We start from the raw sequence: 19,930 nt of genomic DNA on the forward strand, positions 1-19,930 counted from the left end.
GGCTGTGGAATCCGGCAGCCCTGGGCCCCTCTCCTGCAGGCTGGCCTGGGATGACTGGGATGACTGCTAAACTACCCCAGCTGCTCCGCAGAACCCAGTCCCCCACCCTCCGCCGCCCGCCGGTGAGACAGTCACCATCCCCAACGTGTGGGAGAAACGCTCGGCCTGGGGACAGGCGCCTGAGCTTGTCCTCACCGCCTTCTCCCTGTGACGTGGGGACAGGCCGCAGGAGCAAGGACACACCGCCACTCAGCTCCCGAGGGGCCGGCCTCTCAAGGGGCCCGGGCCTCTCCCTCCTTCCTGCCTCGCCCCCACCTCAGCCCCACCAGCCCCCTCCACACTGCCCCAACCCTGCTCACTAAGCTCCCCACGTCCGGGCCAGAGCACTTTCCAACCCCGGGGAGTCTGGTTCCTCCTCTGGGCCCAGCCAGGCAGCCCAGGCCAGGAAAGTCCCCTTGGCCCCCGTAGCAGCTGCTGCCCCTCCCGCCCGACCCTTCTGAATCCCTTCCCACCCTGTATCACGGGTGTTTTACACAGGACTTGCACGTGCCCAGGAAGCGGCCAGCGTTTCTGGCCATGAGCCAAGCCCCCAGGCAGGGTGAGAATGCCTACCTGAGGCAGCCGCGTCCGGTCCTGAAGCTCTTGCTGCAGGAGGGCTGCAGACCTCTGCACGGAGACGATGTCCTTCTGCTGCTGCAGGAGCAGCTTCCTCTCTCGGTGAGAGGACAGGTGAAGGGCCCGCAGGTACCGGATGCCCCTCTGAACCAGAGGAGCACACGTGGGCACCCGGGGACAGGGCGGGGCAGCTCTGGCACTGGGGGCCCCTGGCCCCTGCAGATGTCCCTGTCCTTCTCATCCTGCTCAGTCAGGAGGTCCCCCCAACCCCACATTTTGGCCTCCCCCGTCGCTTGGGTTTGGCCATCAGCCGGCTCCAGTGGGAGGCAAGAGGGAAGCTGGGGTGCTCATTCCTTGGGCACTTCCAAGCAAGGCTGGCACAAGCCGGCTGTGCCGCTGCCATCCCCCACCACCCTCCCACTCGCCAGGTCCCGGGCTCTATCCCTGACTGTCCCCTGGCTCCTGCTGCGTCTCTGATGGCCACCCTTTGGCAGAACCACCTTGCTGGGACCGCACCCCCCCAGGGGAGGCAACAGCCTGTCCAGGTCAGAGGAAGAAACTGAGGCTCGGCAGGGCTGGGTCCCTCGCCCCAGTGGGCAGGGCCCCGACCCAGAGGCCACCAATGTCTCCACCCACAACAAGGGACCCCAGGGCCCCTGCCTCATTTGATAACTGGAACCCTTCCATCCCTTCCTCACGGTCTCCTGGGCTCCTCCTGCTGCACCCTCCGCCTGGGAAGCCCCACACCCACCACCCCACCTCCCTGGTCCACATATGTCCTCTAGGATGGAGGTCAAGTCCACCACCACCCCTCCCTTCGCAGCTGAGGGACCCCAGGAAAGACAAGAGCCAGCCCCCAGGCTCAGTCTCTCCATCCAGCTCCCACCCCACACAGGGCTGTCTGGAGACCAAAATCAAAGGACACCAGCACAGTGGCCCCTGACCCCAGATGAGGAAACTGCGCTCAGAGAAGCTGCGAGTCCCCTCTGAGGTCAGAGGTCCATGCTAGCTGGGCCAAGCCCTCCAACAACCCCACCAAAACATGCACGGCTGCAGTTCTCCCCTAATGAGGCTTGGAGAGGCCCGGCCACTGTACAGAGGCTGCAATGGTCAGAGCACCGCGCTGCCCCCACCAGCTCTGAATGCTCCCCATGCAGCCCTGAGCAGCCCTGGAGGGTGCCAAGCACCCAGGAGTTCTGTGGTGGGGTGCTTGCGTTCCCAGCCCCCGGAGAGTAGCAGGAGCCCCTCGGGGTCACCCACCGGGAGCCCGCCCTTACCAGCTCCCGCTCAAGGTGGCTGAGGGCCTGGTTCTGCTTCTCTGCCAAGGCCACCAGCGCTGTGTAGCTGCCAATGCTGTTCAGATACCTGGCAGAGGAGATGGCCTGACTGGACTGACTGCTGACCTTGGGGCCTGCCCGTGGGTGTGGAAAACCGCAGTCCTGGCCAGCCTGAGCCATCCAGATGGACCTGGCATGCCCAGTTCTCACGGCAGGGCCATCAGGAGGAGATGGCCATGCGTGGGCAGGCGGGGGAGCCCCGAGGGGTCCAGTGGCCCCAGTCCAGACTGTCACTCTTCCCATCCCCTCATGACCACCTTTGGGCCTGGAGAGAGGAAGGGAGGACAGCGTATTTCCCATGCTGGCACCCCAGCCCAGCCAGAGGGCCCTTTTGGGGAGGTGGGAGTCATCATGGAATAGAAGACCCCCAGCCTTGCACGACTGTAAACCGCCAGTAATCTTAACTGGAATGAGCTACAGGTAGCTGTAAAAAACACGTCCTCATTGACATGAATTCCACTTCCACAAATCCACCTTAAGGAATTCTTCTCTGGGATGTTCATGACTCAGGGCACAGAGCTGGAGACGCCCCAGAGGTCCAGTTAGAGTGCGGCTAAGGGGGCTGCTGTCTCTGCGCTGGGTGCGCTGGGTGTTATAAGGCTCATGCAGGGACAGGGAGAGGGTTTCTTGACTTTTAAATGAAAACTCAAGTTACAGTGGCGTGTCAGTTCAGTTCAGTTCAATCGCTCAGTCGTGTCTGACTCTTTGCGATCCCACGGACTGCAGCATGCCAGGCCTCCCTGTCCATCACCAACTCCTGGAGTTCGCTCAAACTCATGTCCATCGAGTCGGTGATGCCATCCAACCATCTCATCCTCTGTTGTCCCCTTCTCCTCCCGCCTGCAATCATTCCCAGCATTAGGGTCTTTTCCAATGAATCGGTTCTTCACATCAGGTGGCCAAAGGATTGGAGTTTCAGCTTCAGCATCAGTCCTCCAAGTGAATATTCGGGACTGATTTCCAAGGCATTGACACCCCACTCCAGTACTCTTGCCTGGAAAATCCATGGACGGAGGAGCCTGGTAGGCTGCAGTCCATGGGGTCGCTAAGAGTCAGACACGACTGAGCGACTTCACTTTCACTTTTCACTTTCATGCATCGGAGAAGGAAACGGCAACCCACTCCAGTGTTCTTGCCTGGAGAATCCCAGGGACGGGGAAGCCTGTGGGCTGCCATCTATGTGATCGCACAGAGTCGGACGCGACTGAAGCAACTTAGCAGCAGCAGCAGCAGCAGTCTATTCCAAATGCTATCTGTGTATCTCCCTAACAAGACCTGCCAAGACAGCCTGGAAAATGGGCAGAGATGATCTCGCAGATGTGGGGCTAGGGGAGGTTTCAAAGCCGCTGTATTCACCTTTTGGTACTTTTGGTCGCATCAAACTTTCTCCAAACGCCCATGACCCTAGGTAGCAGCACTTTACCCTGGGGGTACCGAGTGGGGGCGGCGCGGGGGCGGGCCGGCACGGCGCGCGTGCGCTCACCCTCGCCGGTGCTCCAGCCAGGCCAGCTCGGCGCGCGTCTTCTCCTGCAGCGCCTTCTCGCGCAGGCGCAGCAGCGCGGCCTGGTGCCGCGCGCGCAGGTCCTCCTCCCGCAGGCTCTGCTCCAGCATCTGGATCGCGAAGCGGCTGAAGGGTACCTGCGCCGCGCTCCGGGGCCCCGTCCGGCTCCCCTGCGGTGGGGCGGGCCGACCGGGCCGTGTGGCCACCACTGTCTCCGACTGGGAGCAGCACCCAGCTCCCCGGGGAGGAGGCCGCCGCCTCCAGGGACCCTTCCCGGACTGGCCGCCCCGTTGTTCTCCATGTCGTGCCCCTCTTCCCCGGGACACGTTACTGTCCTCCTCTCAACTGGGGGCTCCCGAAGAAGGCAGGGTGGGGTCCTTGTCCTGTTGGCCCTGCACTCAAGCCGGCCACCTGTTTGTGCTCTGCAGGGTTAGGAAAGACTGGGCCCCCCTCCCTGACATGTGCAGTCAGCACTGCCTGGGCCAGCCCTGCCCCAAACCGATGTCACCTGCCACCCCAGCCGTGAGGAAGGGGCTTGAGCGGGTGTAAGCTGGAAGGGTGGGTGGTACCCGTGGCGTGGAGAGCCTCCCTTCACACAGGACCTGCAGCAGAGTCCCCCTGGGTGCAGGCTGTAGGAGGGGTGGGTCTCAAGACCTGATGTCCCCAGGGACGGAGAACTGCGTCCCCTACCTCCTGTCAGTGCCTCCCCTGGGGCCCACTTGTGAGCCCCTTCCCCCGGGTTCTGTACCTGGAACCTGGGTTCCTCCCAGAGTCTGGCTGGAGGCAGCTGGGAGGGGGACTGGGCTGGTCTCCCTTCCTGCACAGGCTCTGAGGACAAAAAACAGGCATGGCTGGTCATATAAGGTTCCAGGGGCCTTTTTTACAGGAAGTCTTCACTGAGCTAGGGTGTCTGGGCAACTTAATCTACCACCACCACAGCACAACCCTCCCCACCCAGACACAAAGCTTCAGCCAAATCTTCAAGAGGCCGTGAAATGGAGCAGGACTGTATGGTTCTTCCCTCCACACACACCCCAATCCCAGTCATGTCCCTGACCTGCCTTTATCTAAAAAAGACTTTAATCAAAGAATAAATGTAATCAGAAAAGAAAATACAGAAATTAGTCCTGAATTTTCATTGGAAGGACTGATACTGAAGCTGAAACTCCAATCCTATGGCCACCTGATGCGAAGAACCAGCTCATTGGAAAAGACCCTGATGCTGGGAACGATTGAAGGCGGGAGGAGAAGGAGACGACAGAGGATGAGATGGTTGGATGGCATCACCGACTCAATGGACATGAGTTTCACCAAGCTCCAGGAGCTGGTGATGGACAGGGAAGCCTGGCGTGCTGCAGTCCATGGGGGTCGCAAAGAGTTGGACACAACTGAGCGACTGAACTGAAGTAATGTATACATACACACATATATACACGTATGGGTATTCATACATGTGTATGTATGTGTAGATACATAAATATATAAAATTTAAAAGTTTCTTGAATGTTTAAAAACATAACAATGTATTGTGGAGTTATAAGGTAAAATGCATGACTACCGTAGCCTAAAGTCCAGAAGAAAAGACATGAAGGGCTGTGAGGCCTTCCGCTCTGCGTGAGCCAGTGGGATGTCACGTGAAGGCATACCGCAGGTGCCGCTCTTAATCCTAGGTCAACCACTGAAGCCAATTACAGCTCAGAGGCGAACAGAGAAAACCGAATGATAAAATATAATAAGACAAAAGAGCAAGATCTACCTACGGGCTGCCTCCAAGAAACACACTTGAAATACGAAAACACATTCGTTACAAGTGGGAGGATCGAGAGGACAGACCAGCTGGACTGTCTGATGCTAGCTGTGGGGATGCAGGAATGGCTGGATGAGACACAGCAGGCCACAGAGCAGCGCGGGTCGCTGGGGACAGAGGGCTGTCCCGCGAGGGCAGAGTTTTAAAGGGGTGGGTCCACCAAGGGCACAGGGTAATCCTAAATGATGATGTTCTCAACACCAGGGTTTCTTTTCAAGAGCTCACAGAACATCCACCAAGATAGATCCACATCTCTACATATTTGGGCTCAGGTCCATCTAGTCAAAGTTTTGGTTTTTCCAGTGGTCATCTATGGATGTGAGAGTTGGACTATAAAGAAAGCTGAGCACCGAAGAATTGGTGCTTTTGAATTGTAGTGTTGGAGAAGACTCTTGAGAGTCCCTTAGACTGCAAGGAGGTCCAACCAGTCCATCCAAAAGGAAATCAGTCCTGAATATTCATTGGAAGGACTGATGTTGAAACTGAAGCTCCAATCCTTTGGCCGCCTAATGCGAAGAGCTGATTCATTTGAAAACACTCTGATGCTGGGAGGGATTGGGGGCAGGAGGAGAAGGAGATGACAGAGGATGAGACGGTTGGATGGCATCACTGACTCAATGGACGTGAGTTTGAGTAAACTCCAGGAGTTGGTGATGGACAGGGAGGTCTGGCATGCTGCAGTCCATGGGGTTGCAAAGGGTCAGACACGACTGAGTGACTGAACTGAACTGACCATGAGGAAATTAAACCACAAGTCCATCACAGGAGCAAACAAGTCCATCATATGCCACCAGGGAGCGTGGTCAGTCTGCTGCCACCAGCCCAGCCACGGCTCAAACTCCCAGAGGTTGTGCTGGGCTGTCCCTGCAGCCTGTACACAGGGAACTCTGTTTGCCAACACAGGATCCAGTATCCAACTGGATATGCACGGGGCCAGCACCTGAGAGGCCTCAAGGAATGACCACTCAGAGGGACAGAGGTGGGCATATTGGCAGACCTGGGAAGAGTGTGGGCTTTCCTGTTCCCCAAGGGACAGAGATGGGCTGTATTCAGGATTTCAGCAGGAGGGTGACAGTCACCCTGAAGGTGACCAGAGCAGGACAGACAGGGCTGGACGACCCGCCCACCACGCCTCCTTACTTGGCCACGGCCCGCGCTGTTGGGTTGTTTCACTCGGCATCTAAGTGAAAGCTTTCTTGTTGTAGCCTGGGCTCACTGCCCCCGGTTTGGGTGGGTGGGGTGGTGTGTCTGCTAACTGGCTCACTGGCTCCCTGCTTGCCCTAACGAGCAGGAGGCAGTGATACCTGATGGTGCGTTGTGGCATCGGTCAGTTCAGCTGAGTCCTCAGTTGTGTCCGACCCTTTGCGACCCCATGGACTGCAGCACACCAGGCCTCCCTGTCCATCACCAACTCCCGGAGTTTACTCAAACTCATGTCCATTGAGTCGGTGATGGCATCCAACCATCTCATCCTCTGTCATCCCCTTTTCCTCCCGCCTTCAATCGTTCCCAGCATCAGGGTCTTTTCCAATGAGTCGGTTCTTCGCATCAGATGGCCAAAGGATTGGAGCTTCAGCATCAGTCTTTCCAGTGAATATTCAGGACTGATTTCCTTTAGGATGGACTGGTTGGACCTCCTTGCTGTCCAAGGGACTCTCAAGAGCCTTCTCCAACACCACAGTTCAAAAGCATCCATTTTTTGGCGCTCAGCTGTCTTTAGAGTCCACTCTCACTACTGGAATACTTTCAAACCTCAGTTCCACCGGCCCCGTGAGGCCATGGGTGGGTTGCCCCCTCCCCAGCCCCTCTGTTGGGCACCTGACCCAGCCTCCCCCTCAGGGCCCATGCGGGGCTCAAGCTGTGCCGTCCGGGTAGCTGGAGGGTCGGTTCTGAGACCACTTACCCGCGTGAGCTGACGCATCCGCCCAACTCTTCTTTCCATCCTGGGGACTCGGGGAGGGCGTGGCCGCGTCTCGGCCCAGGAGTGGCTGTGAGCTGCCAGGTGAGAGAGCGCTGCAGACTGTGAGCCACGCGGCCCAAGACCCCCACCCGGCCCCATCGTACGCTGGGAGTGGGGGCCACACCTGGCTCTGGCTGCCGCGGCACTCTGAGAGGTCCTCGCCTCCAGATCCACACGCACCTGCGGCCGCTCCAGCTCCAGGGCCGCCCCTGGCCTGGCCTGGGTCGAGTGCTCCTCCCTCAGCGGCTGCGAGGACAGGAAGGAGGCGGGTGTTGTGGAGGGTGGACCAGGCGGGGTCCCAGGAAGAACCAAGGGCCTACCCTGAGGGCAGCTGCGCTCGGAGGCCCTTGGCCTGGGCGGGACCCACGGCCCCCTTCCCCGGGCTGACCCGACCCACGCTTCCCACCAGCCTTTCCTAGGCTGGGCCAGGCCGCAGGGGGCGGGCTGGCCGGCTGACCTCCAGCCTGGGTCTGGACAGCAGCTCCCCCAGGGCCTTCTGCGCCTCCCAGACCTCCAGCTCCGCCTGCCGCCGAAGGAGGGCCAGCGCCTGCCCCTGCTCCTGCCAGTCCGGCTGCAGGGAGGAGAGGAGCAGCCTCAGGGCTCCCCGGGGCCCCCGCCTGCTGCCCCCGCTCCCTGGCAAGGCCCCTGCCTCAGAGGGCAAGCAGTGTCACCTCCAAGGACTGGACCCTTACAGAGCGTCCCCCCGGGAGGACCGCTCTGTGCAGCCCATCATCCTGCTCCCCAGCCCGCAGCCTCCCCGCCTCGGCCTGGCCGGGGCCCTGGGCTTCCTTCCTGCTCCAGGCTCCCCTCCCTCCCTCTCAACTCTGGGGCCCCTGCCACTCAGCCTGAGGGGGTGAAAGCTGCTCCCGGTGGACCCCCAAACAGAAGCGGCCTAAAGATTACACACCTTCAGGGACTCCAGGAAGCTCAGCGACTCCTGCTGGACATCAGACAGCGGACCTGCAGAAACCACAAGAAGCGGTGGCTGGGTGGCCTCCCCTCGCCCGGCCTGGGCCTGCAGGACACGCGCTGGGAGAGGACCCCTTCCCTGCATGTCCAGGGAGGGTGGGCAGGGCCCCCAGCCTGTGGGGCAAGGAGACAGGTTGCTGCTTTACGTACCCTGCCCACTCCCGCGGGGGTTGGGGAGCTCTCCCTGCCTGACCCTCGGCCACCCTCCCCTGGGAGCAGGGACCCCAGGCTGCAGACACATGGCCGGGGCCAAGAACACAGGCTTTGCTGCCAGACAGGCCTTGGCTCATCACTCACTCGCTGGGTGCCCTGGAAAAAGCGCTAGTCCATGAGTGCCTCCGCGGGGACACCCCGTGGTAAGATGCTCTGATACCTAGTGGCTGCCCTAATAAGGGTCGCAGCCCCGTGGGTGTGTGGTGACCCAGGCCGAGGGGCACAGCCCTGCAGCCTCCCTGGGACTGTCCAGAGTGCAGGCTTGGAAACCTCAGGCTCCCCAGGCGGCCGAGGGCTTCTGGTTCCCGGTGGGGGCCCCAGGGACCCAGCCTGGCCCTTCGGAGGTTGCCTGGGGTGGCGGGGGGTGACTGTAGTCAGAGGCGGGGGCGGCAAGCGTCACTTCCTCTGGCCCCGCCCTCCATCTTCTCGGCAGGACCCCCATGAGAGCCGGCAGCATGGAGGATGGGGGCTCCCCACCCGGGAAAGGCCTCAGGTCTGTGGACGGCAAGCCCTCCTGGTGGCTCTTGGACTAGCTCCTGCTTCATCCCTAGTGACTGTGCAGAGAGGAGTATGGCGCCCTGCTTCCCAAAACGGAGCAGCTCAGCATCCCACGTTAGAGCGGCCAAAGAGCTGTGAACAGCAGCCAGCCGGCTCCTGGGCGCTTCCACGGCCGCTGAGGACTCTCTGCAGCACGGAGCCCAGGGGAGGGGTGGGGGCTCCGGCCAGCTGACGTGCGTGGCACTTGGGGGATGCCTGGCATGCTCCCCCATGCTCCCAGCTGCCTGGCAGTTCCCTGGAGAAGGGGCCACTCCTTTGCTTTTGCTTGTGGCCTGGAAAAAGGTGCCCCGGTCCTCCACTGAGTTCCTGCAGATCCTCTGCCAGGGGCCTGGAAGCTTCAGAGAGCCAAGGCCCCCAGCGCTGCTGCTCCAAGAGGTGCAGACCTTTCCTGGTTATCCCTGGCCAGGCCAGCACCTCCAACAGGTCACCAGGGAGACCCCGGGCTGTGGGTCCCCGAGCTCTGAGCTGCGATCCGGGAGAAAGCAAGTGTTCCCCGAGACGGATGCGGCCCGGGCCCCCAAGCAGCCGGCCCTGCTGAGCAGAGGACGGTACCAGCCTCGCTTCCCAACTCCTGATGACCATCGGGGAGTGGCCCCAAGAATCCAGCACGACCTGCCACCCCAGAGCGCCTGGCAGCCTTGTGGCTCCAACGGGACGATTAAACACATACGAGACGACTGGCACTGTTGCCAACGGCGATGGGGACGATGAGGACCAGGTGAGCTCTCCCTGACCGCGCCGCGGCTGGGGGCCCGCGGCCTCAAACCAAAACAGAGCTGACGGGGCCCCGCCCGGGCGAGAGGCTGCTGTGTCTGAGGACCGGAGCCTTGCTGTCCAATGGCAAGCCACCCTTCCTGCTCACGTTTAAACTCAGAGGAAACAAACATGTAAAACTTTACTCTTCGGTAGCTCTGGCCATGTCCCAGAGGCCCCCACAGCCACACGTGGCTGCTGGGCACCAGATCATATGGCCCAGAACTTAGAACATTTCTGTCACTGCAGAAAGGGCTGTTGGGCTGGCCCTGCTGCCAGTGAGAAAGGCTGGGCCCCAGTCCCCGCTCTGCCATTCACTGTCAGGCGGTGGGGGCTATGCCTCTCTGAGCACGGGCTTCCTGTTCCGTGAACAGGGGCATGAGCTTGGGACCTGCCTGGCGGCAGGGTGAGACCAGTGAGCTGCCATGCGTGAAACAGACAGACCCAGGGGGCCTCAGGGCCTTTAGGAAGTCATTCATGCACTCAGCAAATATTCCCCAAGCACCTGGCCAGGCAGGAGCCGGGGCTGCAAGGAGAGCCGGACCCTCAGGTTCTCGTGGCCCACAGAGACAGAGGCACACACGTGAGTTTCACTCCCACCAAGCACGCTGAGACGGGTGAGCAGAGCACCCGACCCAGCCCGTGTCATCCGGGAGACTTCCTGGAGGAGGCGTCTGGTGGGAGTGCCCCGCGCCTGCACTCTGGGTTGTGCGCACTGCTTGGTGGCGGGCTCCCGAGATCCTGCTTGGCTCCTGGCCTCCCAGCGAGGCGGCCTGCAGGCAGAGCTGGGAGAGGAGCGGTTTTTTCTGGAAGACCCGGCACTTGGCCTGGCACCTGGCCTGCTGGGGTTCAGCCGAGTGGGGGATGGGGGCCTGGCCCACAGCTCTGCCCAGAGGCTCCAGGAGGCAGTCTTTGTGGGAGGGGGTGGGCTGGGGAGGAGCACCTGCCTCGGCTCTGCTACCTGGGGGGTACAGCGGGGGATCGGGGGCCCCCTGGCGGGCTGCAGCCAGGCACCCTCGCGCCAGGCCCCTCCTTCCTCGGGAGGTCTGTGGCCCAGCCCTTGCCCGCCGAGAGGCACCCCTGGGGAAGAGGTAGCTCGGCACAAAGGGGCTGCTGATCTGTTTTCCTTTGCCCTCCCCTGGCTCCCTACCCAGGCTACCCACTCGAGTGGTGACTCATGGGAAAGCTCGCACTGTTCCCACCCTTGACGTGTGGTCCGCCATCCAGGCATGTCGTCCTGTCCACCAGCAGCGGACGGCCCTTCCCTTTGGGATGTTGAGAGGAGGATGCCCTTGTTTGCCCTCCCCATGGGATCTGGGTGGGTCTGCCTGTCCACAGAGACACTGTACCACCTCCCTGCCACCACCCCGGGCATGGCCTGCCCTGCGTGGGCGGACACAAGTACAGGGCACACGTGGGCTGTGCAGCCCGAGAGGACAGAGTGGGCTGGCGTTGCAGACCAGCAGGAGTGGAGGCCAAGGGCACTGCTGTTGCCCGGCCCACTGCTTTCTGTCTCGGCCCCTGAGTCCCAGTGTGACCCCGTTTGACAGACTGGGCACAGCTGATGGTCCCAAGGGGCCAGGGCTGCCCGAATCACAGGTGCCCCAGCTCCCAGTTCCTGCTCGGCCAAGACAATGGAGAGGGGTGGACAGAGAGCTGGCATCTGAGCCCAAGTCCTGGTCCCAGCCCGTCCTGGGCACCCAGGCAGCTCATGCCCCTCACTGGGCCACACTTCCTGGAAACTGGTGCTGGAAGCGTCCACCCACTTCCGGGCAGACTTTCCCCCGGGCATTGGTTGCGCAGGATCTGACAGCTGCAGTGGTCATTGGGGCATCTTTTGATTGCCCACCACCTCCTAAAAGGCAGGCTGCTTGAAGGCAGGGCCTGGTGCCCAGTCCATGCCAGGCTTGGCAGGTCCTCAGCGAGCTGGTGCTGAGTGAGCAGAGGGAGGGTGAGCCAAGAGACTAGCAAGCTCCCAGGCAGCCCCCTCCCCAGGCCGGGAGGGTCTCCCAGACCTTGGGCCGGTGGGGGGAGGTTGACTGCAGGATGGAGTGACACAGAGCCCTCCTTCTCAGAGGGCCCGGGACCCCCAACACACACACACGTATCTACATGCTCACACGTGCCCACCCCTGGTCCGCAGAGGGCTTTGTTCCCCGCCTCTTGCCCAGCCTGGCCTCAGGGGCCCTCTGTCTTCCAGGGAGGGGCAGGTGTCTCTTGGGGGCACCGCTGCAGGTAACGCCTTGGGAAGCTGCTCATCCATGAGGGGTCCCCCACACCCCCATTGCCTGGTGGCAGCTCTGAACCCAGGACGGTGGGACACCAGAGCACAAGGCTGAAATTCCTCCTGCCCGCCTCTTTCCCGGGCACCAGGGGGTCTGGGGGACTGCTAACTGCCTCCCAGGCCTTTCACAGGCCACCGGACCCCACAGGCCTCACCGCCTTCCTTGTGAGACAGGCAACTCTGCTGGGCCCGTAAAGGAGGTTTTATTTGGGGCTGCTCCTGAGCGGGGCAGGGGTCGGGGTTCACTCTGAATGCACCTGCAGGAGCCCAGTTCTCCTACAGATGTGAGCACGTCTTATTCTTATTTTGGAGAAAACCAACTGAAAAAGGATAAAACGGATGCGCATCCCAGACCTCTCAAAACAGCGCTTGGTCCCCAGCCAGGCCAGAGCCCTCCAGCTGTCCCCCTACCTGAGCCCCACTGGGCAGAGCATCCCACAGGCCGGCTCATGCCCTACTCTGCACGCTGCCAGGATGAAGGCCTGAACCCAGGAGGGTACCTGGCGGGCACCCCACCCCCTCGGCCCCAGCTGTGCACCAGCTCCAGGGTTCTGGGCAAGTCGCTGCTGTAACCAGAAACAAAAACCCTCTGGCGGCAGAAGACGAGGCAGAAGACTGGGCCCCAGGAGCAGAGCTGTGGATGAAGCAAGCCTTCAACCCTCATGAGGGCAAGGGTCAAGTCAGGACAGAGGCGTGGCAGGAGCACAGAGCAAGCGGCCGGGCCCCGAAAGCCTCCAAAAAGCTTTAATACCGACGCGTGGATATGCTCCACGTAAGGAAGGACCTCTACACCCAGAGCCTCGCCGAGCGTCAGGCAGTGGAGGGGGTCCCCAGAGGACCTCCCTGGCCACCTGACCAGCCAGCCCAGGGCCTATCCTCAGGCTCGCCCTTACCACAGCTCCGGAGGGTCCAGGGCGCGACCAAGCCTGCCCCTCTGGCCGAGTGCGTCTCTTCCAGCCGCAGGGAGCTGCCGCAGGGGTCCGGCGTGGCCGGCACCCCGAGTGAGCTGGAGATACACAAACACCCGTGTGAGCAGTGAACACCCTCGAGGCAGGAGACAGCTGGGGGCTGGGGGAGGGCCAGGAGGCTGGGCTCCTGCAGGCCCAGCGTCCAGGGACACCTAAGGCCCAAAGAGGGGCTGGGGCTGGGACCAGAGGCCCAAGGGGTGGCTGCCCCCGCAGGATCCCCTGGCTCAGCAGGGCCTGATCTGTGAGCAGTGACTTGGGGCTCAGTGCTCGTTCCTGCGGGGGGATCAGCTCCCGGCAGGAGCACCTGGCGTCCACGGTCACTGTCCAGGGCTGGGGCCCGTGTCTGAATGTCCTTTGCCCGAAAGCCCTCGCCTGTCCTCGGTCTGCTCGCTCAAAGTGCCTGCTCTGGGGTGATGGGCACAGTCCTTCATCTGCTTCATGACGGGCATGTCCTTCATCTCCGCCCCCTCGGCCACCAGCTAGGGGGCACTGTCCACCAGGCCCATGGGGGAGCAGGGCCCACGGCTGAGCTCTAACTCCACCACCGTCTTCTTGTGCCCTGCACTGCCGCCCTGGTCGGAGAGGGACCTCAGCTGGCCGGGCGACCAAGAAGGCTGGAGTCAAACTGGTCTGGTTGGAGTCAGAGACCTGCCCTCCATCAGGGCGAGCTGCCTGGCACATCTGCCCACGGGAAGAGGAGGAAGGCGTGGTCCTGGGCCCCTCCTGAGAGAGTAGCAGCCCAGGTGGGGCGGGTGAGCCGCTGAGCACAGGTGGGCAGCAGCTTCCCCGGGTTAGGGGCCTGCGGCTCAGACGCGTGTGCTGGGCTCGGACAAGTGGTGCTGACAGCCCGCTTCACTTCACGTCTCATCAGCGTATGTGCCTGTCCCTCCTGCAACCCAACCCAGGACCCGCTCGAGTGACTAAAGACACGGCCACGCCCGTGGGCCACGGAGACGTGGCCTCCTCCAGCCCCGCCGGATCCACAGCCACAGGTGTTTGCGGAGCATCTGCCATGCTTAGCCCCTGACCCCGCAGGGGAAATGGCGTAAGAAGACTGTTCCACCAAGAGGCAGCAGGCCTGGGACTGAGACAAGAGATGCTGCGAAGGTGAGGGGCTGGCCCAGGGGCTGATCCCGGGATGGCCCCAGGGGTGCTGGGGCAGGGGTACTGACCGCGGGCTCCGACGGTCAGGGGAGGAGCATTCCTAGAGGGAGTGGCAACAGGGGCTGCTCCAGGAATGTGTGGGCATGGAGGCATGGGGGGCAAGGTTGCTGCAGGGTCTTTTCCAGACTCTCTTGCTCCCTCCTTCCCAACCCAGTACCTGGGGGGTGCAGTAACACCCACCTGGGATCAGCAAAGGGCAGGACGGAGCCGTGTCCTCCAAGGCCATCAGTCCCCAAGCCAGTCGCCCTCCATTATCTACATCACGTGTTGCACAATTTCCCGCAGAGAGACAGACCATCCGTGTTCAGGCTCTGTGGGCCCCCGGGTCTCTGTCTCCACGGAAACCACTCAGCTCTGCCTTTGTGGCAGGAAAGCAGCCACGCTCGCTGTGTAAATATGATGAGTGTGGCTGCATGCCAATAAAACTTTATTTACAAAGACTGTTGGTGGGTCCTGGGGGCTGTGGCTTGCTGACCACAGGTCTAGCTTTTTTCCTAGGGCAGTGGTTCTCACCAGAATCGCCTGATCACGGGGCCCACCCCCAGCATATCAGACTCAGGAGGGCCGGGATGGGAGGGAAGACTCCACATTTTCTAACGAGTTCCCGAGGAACAATTTGAGAACCACTGGCCAGGGAGGAGGTGTAGTGGAAAAACCACGGGCTCTGGAGTCCAAGCCCTGGGTCTGAACCTCGGTTTGTCCTCCCCCTAAGCAGGTCACTGCTCCTCCGCCAGCCTCAGCTTCCCCATCTGTAAAATAGGGATGAGCACACACCCCTCAGGGTGCTGAAAGAAGTGCCTGAGGTTCAGGGAGGCCTGCGGGGTGACGGCGGGCACACAGCTGGGCCACACACTCTCCCATCCTTCCTTCCAGACGGGCTGGGGGTGGACTGGTGGGCATCAGGGGCCCCCGCTCCGTCGGGGGTTGAGGGGCAGGGCGGGAAGCCCTGGTGTCCCCACCACCTGATGCTAGTAGCAAGCTCTGTCCCCACCCAGCCACTGAGCACTGAGGTCCCAGCAAGGAAAGGACTTGGTGGAGGAGAGCCACCCCGACTCAGGAACAGGCCTGAGAGGCGGCAGGATGGGCAAGCCCTGGGGAGCGGAGCTGTGCCCTACAGCCTAGGACTCACAGGGCACTGAGGGAGGTGGGCAGAGGCACGGCTGCAAAGCAGCCCCCGGGGAGCGGTGAGTGGCTAGTTTAGAAGGCGGGGCCGAGCCAGGGGCCTTTGAGGAGGCCCCGATCCTGGGCTCCAAGGGCGCTGGGCCGTCCAGGGCATGGCTCTGAACAATTTCACCTCTGCGGTCTCTCCATGCCTGGGCAGGCTGCAGGAGGTGGGGGGGAGGGGGACACCATGCGCCTGGTGGGAAGGCTCTGTGACTTGGGGGGTGCCATGTGCCCAGGCTCCCCGGCTCTGAGACCTTTGATGAGCCCACAGGACCTTACTGGCCATCTAGCAGCGGGGACGTCAGATGTAGGCTGTCCACCTTGGAGCCTCCCATCCCCCCTCCCCTTCTCAAGGTCTAGACAGGAGCAGGAGGGAAGGGCAGGGGCTGAAGGTGGCCAAGTCTGGCCCAATGCTGACCCCTACTGGTGGCCACAATTCCATTCCAGCTTCCCAGGCGGCGCTAGTGGCAAAGAACCGCCTGCCAACGCAGGAGACATAGGAGACCTGGGTTTGATCCCTGGGTCGGGAAGACCCTCTGGAGGAGGGCACGGCAACCCAACTCCAGTGCTCTTGCCTGGAGAATCCCACGGACAGAGGAGCCTGGCGGGCCACAGCCCACGGGGTCGCAAAGAGTCGGACACGACTGAGCACACGCACAAAGTCACAACCTGACTGAGGCTGGGGCGGGGAGGGGAGGGGAGGGGCAGCGCTGGGGGAATCGGGGTGCTACGGGCAACCCCCACCTCCTAGGGAGGACGCAGGCTGGGGGTGGCGTGTGCTTTCAGCACAGGCCTGGGATCTGCGCTGACCACCCCCCGCCCCGTGCGAGGGCCTCCCCCGCCCCACTTGGATTCCTGGCTCTCTGACCACGGCCACAGTCTCCACCCTCCACTGTCCTCTCTGTTCATGAGCACTGCACCCCCAGGCGGCCCCCTGAGGCCCCAACCCGGGCACCGAGCCCAGGACACACCTGGCGAAGCGGGTGGTGAGGATCCCTCCCCGTGTCTCTGGCCAGCCCCCTGGGAACCCCCCCGCCCTGGCCTGACCCCCTCTGGAACCCCATCTCCCCCTTGGCTCTGAGCTGTGGAGCCTGAAGTCACAGAGGACCTGTGGCCGCACGAGGTGAGGGGGCATCCTGCGAGGGGCTGCCCGGTGGGGCGGGGGGGGATGGCTGCCCCAGGACAGAGGGGCGGGGCTGGGGTGTCTGAGACCCTCCTGGGGCAGCACTGGGAAGGCGGCCGATGGGGCTGGGGGTCAGGAGGGCACTGCTGGCCAGGGAGGAGGGCTGAACAGGGACCCACGCCTGCGGGAACCACCAGGCAGTGGGGCTGAAGGAATGGTTCTTGGGGTGGGAGTGGGCAGTCCTTGCAGGAGGAGATGGGGCACAGCTGCTCAGTGAAGTCCAGGGGCCGACAAGGGCCCCAGGGCTGAGGGCACTGGGGGGGTGATGACCTGGGGGACAGAGAGGCCAGGGGTGGCCACAGCCACACGGCCAGGGGGCCTGGTGTGAGGCTGGGCCCAGCAGAGCGTCCCCGGGACGGTGACTGCTAAGGCAGCCTTGTGGGCCCAGGCTGGGCTGGCCGGGTGGACAGCGGGGCTGCTGAGGGCCCCCGGTGCCCCTGCCCCAGGCCGGTCATCTGTCCGTAACCACTGATGAAAAGGGACCCGCGTGAAGTGGCCTCAGAGAAGGTCAGGGCTGGAGACAGGCCTGTTCAAGGGCTTGTAGGCAGGTGATCCTGAGGATCTGACACTGGCAAGAGACCTAGATGGAGGGCCCCCTGCCTCCACACGCCCTGGACACGACCAGCCTGCCAACCACCCGGGGACGCCTGGGCGACTGGGGGCCCACGTGGCCCACTGCGCACAGCCCAGCCAGAGGCGTCCGAGGCCCGCGTCTCCCCCGGGACAGGCCGGGAGCTGTCACCCTGCCGGCCCGGCTGCGCCCACCCCAGGGGCACAAGGGCGTTTGAGGCCAGCGCCCAGCCTTACCTCCCTGCGAAGGGGCTGAGGGCCTGGAAAGAAGCCACGTTTCTTGCCAGCCTCCCGTCCAGCTCGGAGCGTCCATTGTCCGTGAAACCTTTCGAGAGAGAAGCACCGGGACTTCACTTCCTACAGGTGGGGAGGGGCTGCCGCTTTGCAGGGAGTGGGAGGTCCCCCTGCATCCCCACGGCAGGAGGCACAGGGGTCCTGCGTTCTCGCCCCTCTGCGGAGCCGGGGCGGGGAGGGGGCGGGACGTCAAACTTCAGGACCGGGGCCCACCCCTCCCCCGCCAGAGGCAAGGGGGCAACAGCAGGCACAGAGGGACAATTGCTGGGGAGGGGAAGAGACCCGGGGCAAGGAGAAAGTGGGGGTCCCCTGGCTGCCGGCAGGGCCTGGGGGTAGCCCTACCTATGGGCTCGCTGGCGTGGCGGGCCCTGGGGCTCACACTCTGCAGCCGCTCCCAGCCAGGGCTCCAGCGCACCGTCTCCGTGTCCAGGAAGCCAGGGGTGCAGAGAAGCGGCCTGGCCTGCAGCTCTGCCCAGTCCCCAGGCACCCCTTGGCCCACATTGGGCACCAGGGCTCCGGGGCAGGCCGGCGTGCTGGAGCTGGAGGGCAGCAGCCCCGGGCCAGGCCCCACCAGCGCGTCCATTGCCTCGGAGCGGCGCAGCTTGTCCGTCAGGACATCGATCCGCTGCTTCAGGATGTTGGCCATGGTCTCCAGGGCCTGCAGCCGGGCCTGCTTGTACCGGAAGTGCAGGGGCCCCGGCATGCCCAGGCGCTCCGACTCCTCAGGGTCCAGGTAGATGCAGAGACCCGGGCTCCGGCAGTGCGTACTCAGGTCCTGGAACTTCAGGGGCCCCAGGGAGGAGCTGGCCGGCATCAGCAAGGGTGTGCCCTCCCAGCCATCCTGGGGGCCTCCCACCTCCAGAGTCTTGGTGGGGTTCAAGGCTCTGTTCAAACACAGGCAGAAGCTGCAGGGAGAGAAGGGACAGGGGTCAGCCTGGGGTGGGGGGGCGATCGTTTCCATGCGCGTGGGAGACACGCGTGTGCAGGGGTGCACGTGGAAGCAGCTTCCGGGCCAGGCCCAGTGTCTATTCACTTCATCCGTTTGTGACCGCGGTGATCACGACGGACCGCGCACACCTATTAGAAGGAAGGAGCCCGGCTGGCAATGATTTCTTGGATATGACCCCGACCGCGCGCACCTATTAGAAGGAAGGAGCCTGGCTGGCAATGATTTCTTGGATATGACCCCAGAAGCACTGGTAACAAGACAACAGATAGGCAACTCGGGCTACTTCAGAATTAAAAACATGTATGTGTCAAAAGACCCAATCAACAGAATGAAAACACAGCCTTCTCGACTTCCTACTTTTGCATTCCAATCTCTGATGAAAAGGACATCGTTTTATAGTGTTAGTTCTAGAAGGTCTTGTAGGTCTTCATAGAACCAGTCAACTTCAGCTTCTTCGACATCAGCGGTTGGGGCATAGACTTGGATGACTGTGACGTCGAATGGTTTGCCTTGGAAACGAACCAAGATCTTTCTGTTGTTGCTGAGGTTGCCTCCAAGTACTGCATTTCAGACTCTCTTATTGACTATGAGGGCTACTCCATTTCTCCTAGGAGATTCTTGCCCACAGTGGTAGATATAATGGTCATCTGAATTAAATTCTCCCATTCCTGTCCATTTTAGTTCACTGATGCCTAGGATTTTGATATTCGCTCTTGCCATCTCCTGCTTGACCATGTCCAATTTACCTTGATTTGTGGACCTAACATTCCAGATTCCTATGCAATATTGTTATTTACAGCATCTGACTTTTTACTTTCACCAACCAGACACATCCACAGCCGAGCGTTGTTTCTGCTTTGGCCCAGCCACTTCATTCTTTCTGGAGCTGTTAGTAATTGCCCTCTGCCTTTTCCCAGTAGCACATTGGATACCTTCTGACCCAAGGGAGCTCATCTTCTGGTGTCCTATCTTTTTGCCTTTTCATTCTGTCCATGGTGTTCTCGAGGCAAGAACACTGGAGTGGCTTGCCATCCCCTTCTCCAGTGAACCACGTTTTTTCAGAACTCTTCAGGATGACCTGTCCATCCGGGTGGCTCTATGAGCACGGCATGGCTCATAGCTTCATTGAGTTTTGCAAGCCTCTTCACCGTGACAAGGCTGTGGTCCATGAAGGGGATGTTATGTGTATTTTAAGTGAAATGTTTGTAAGTGAAAAAAAAGGACACAGCGAAGCCAGATGAAGGACCTAGAGCCGCCCCGCCCACGGAGATGGACGTCCCCCAGCGTTGTATCCAGCCGAAGGAGCTGCGCAGCGAGGACCCCTGCGGCCTGTCCGGTGGGGGCCGCCCGTGGGGCAGCAGGCGACACGTGCGCTCAGTGTGCGCGTTCAGTTTGCATCCGTGTCCTCGTCTGGGTGTGACCAGATGCCAACCCTGAGAAGCTAAAAAGAGATGCAGACCCCGGGCTGCCCTGTGGACCCTGAATCTGGGGATGTGGCTCAGGGACGTGCACTTTTAAGACAAATGAAGCAAAAAGGAGCCAGAGAGAGAAACTTCCAGGAGCCAGGGGTCAGAGGAGGGTGTCCAATCCACTGAGGTGAGCGGCTGCAAAGAGGGGTGGGTGCTGAGCTCCAAGGGGTTC

General features: G+C 61.8%; 1 protein-coding gene across 4 annotated transcripts in view; it reads right to left on the reverse strand.

Moving 5' to 3' along the window:
- Positions 1-19,930, reverse strand: part of CCDC187 (coiled-coil domain containing 187) — a 52,037-nt gene that overhangs the window by 11,179 nt on the left and 20,928 nt on the right. For 3 of the 4 annotated variants that reach the window (XM_055541535.1, XM_055541533.1, XM_055541532.1), the window contains 11 exons: positions 17,683-18,245; positions 17,284-17,371; positions 12,891-13,003; positions 8,128-8,180; positions 7,678-7,791; positions 7,345-7,466; positions 7,164-7,255; positions 4,202-4,281; positions 3,436-3,623; positions 1,893-1,980; positions 613-759 (listed from right to left, as the gene is read on the reverse strand). In XM_055541535.1, coding sequence (XP_055397510.1) covers positions 613-759; positions 1,893-1,980; positions 3,436-3,623; positions 4,202-4,281; positions 7,164-7,255; positions 7,345-7,466; positions 7,678-7,791; positions 8,128-8,180; positions 12,891-13,003; positions 17,284-17,371; positions 17,683-18,245 — 1,648 coding nt within the window. The remainder of the gene's footprint in view (positions 1-612; positions 760-1,892; positions 1,981-3,435; positions 3,624-4,201; positions 4,282-7,163; positions 7,256-7,344; positions 7,467-7,677; positions 7,792-8,127; positions 8,181-12,890; positions 13,004-17,283; positions 17,372-17,682; positions 18,246-19,930) is intronic. The other variant, XM_055541534.1, reaches the window with a different exon arrangement.

The sequence above is a fragment of the Bubalus kerabau genome, chromosome 11, assembly GCF_029407905.1.
Source record: "Bubalus kerabau isolate K-KA32 ecotype Philippines breed swamp buffalo chromosome 11, PCC_UOA_SB_1v2, whole genome shotgun sequence".
Lineage (NCBI taxonomy): Eukaryota > Metazoa > Chordata > Mammalia > Artiodactyla > Bovidae > Bubalus > Bubalus kerabau.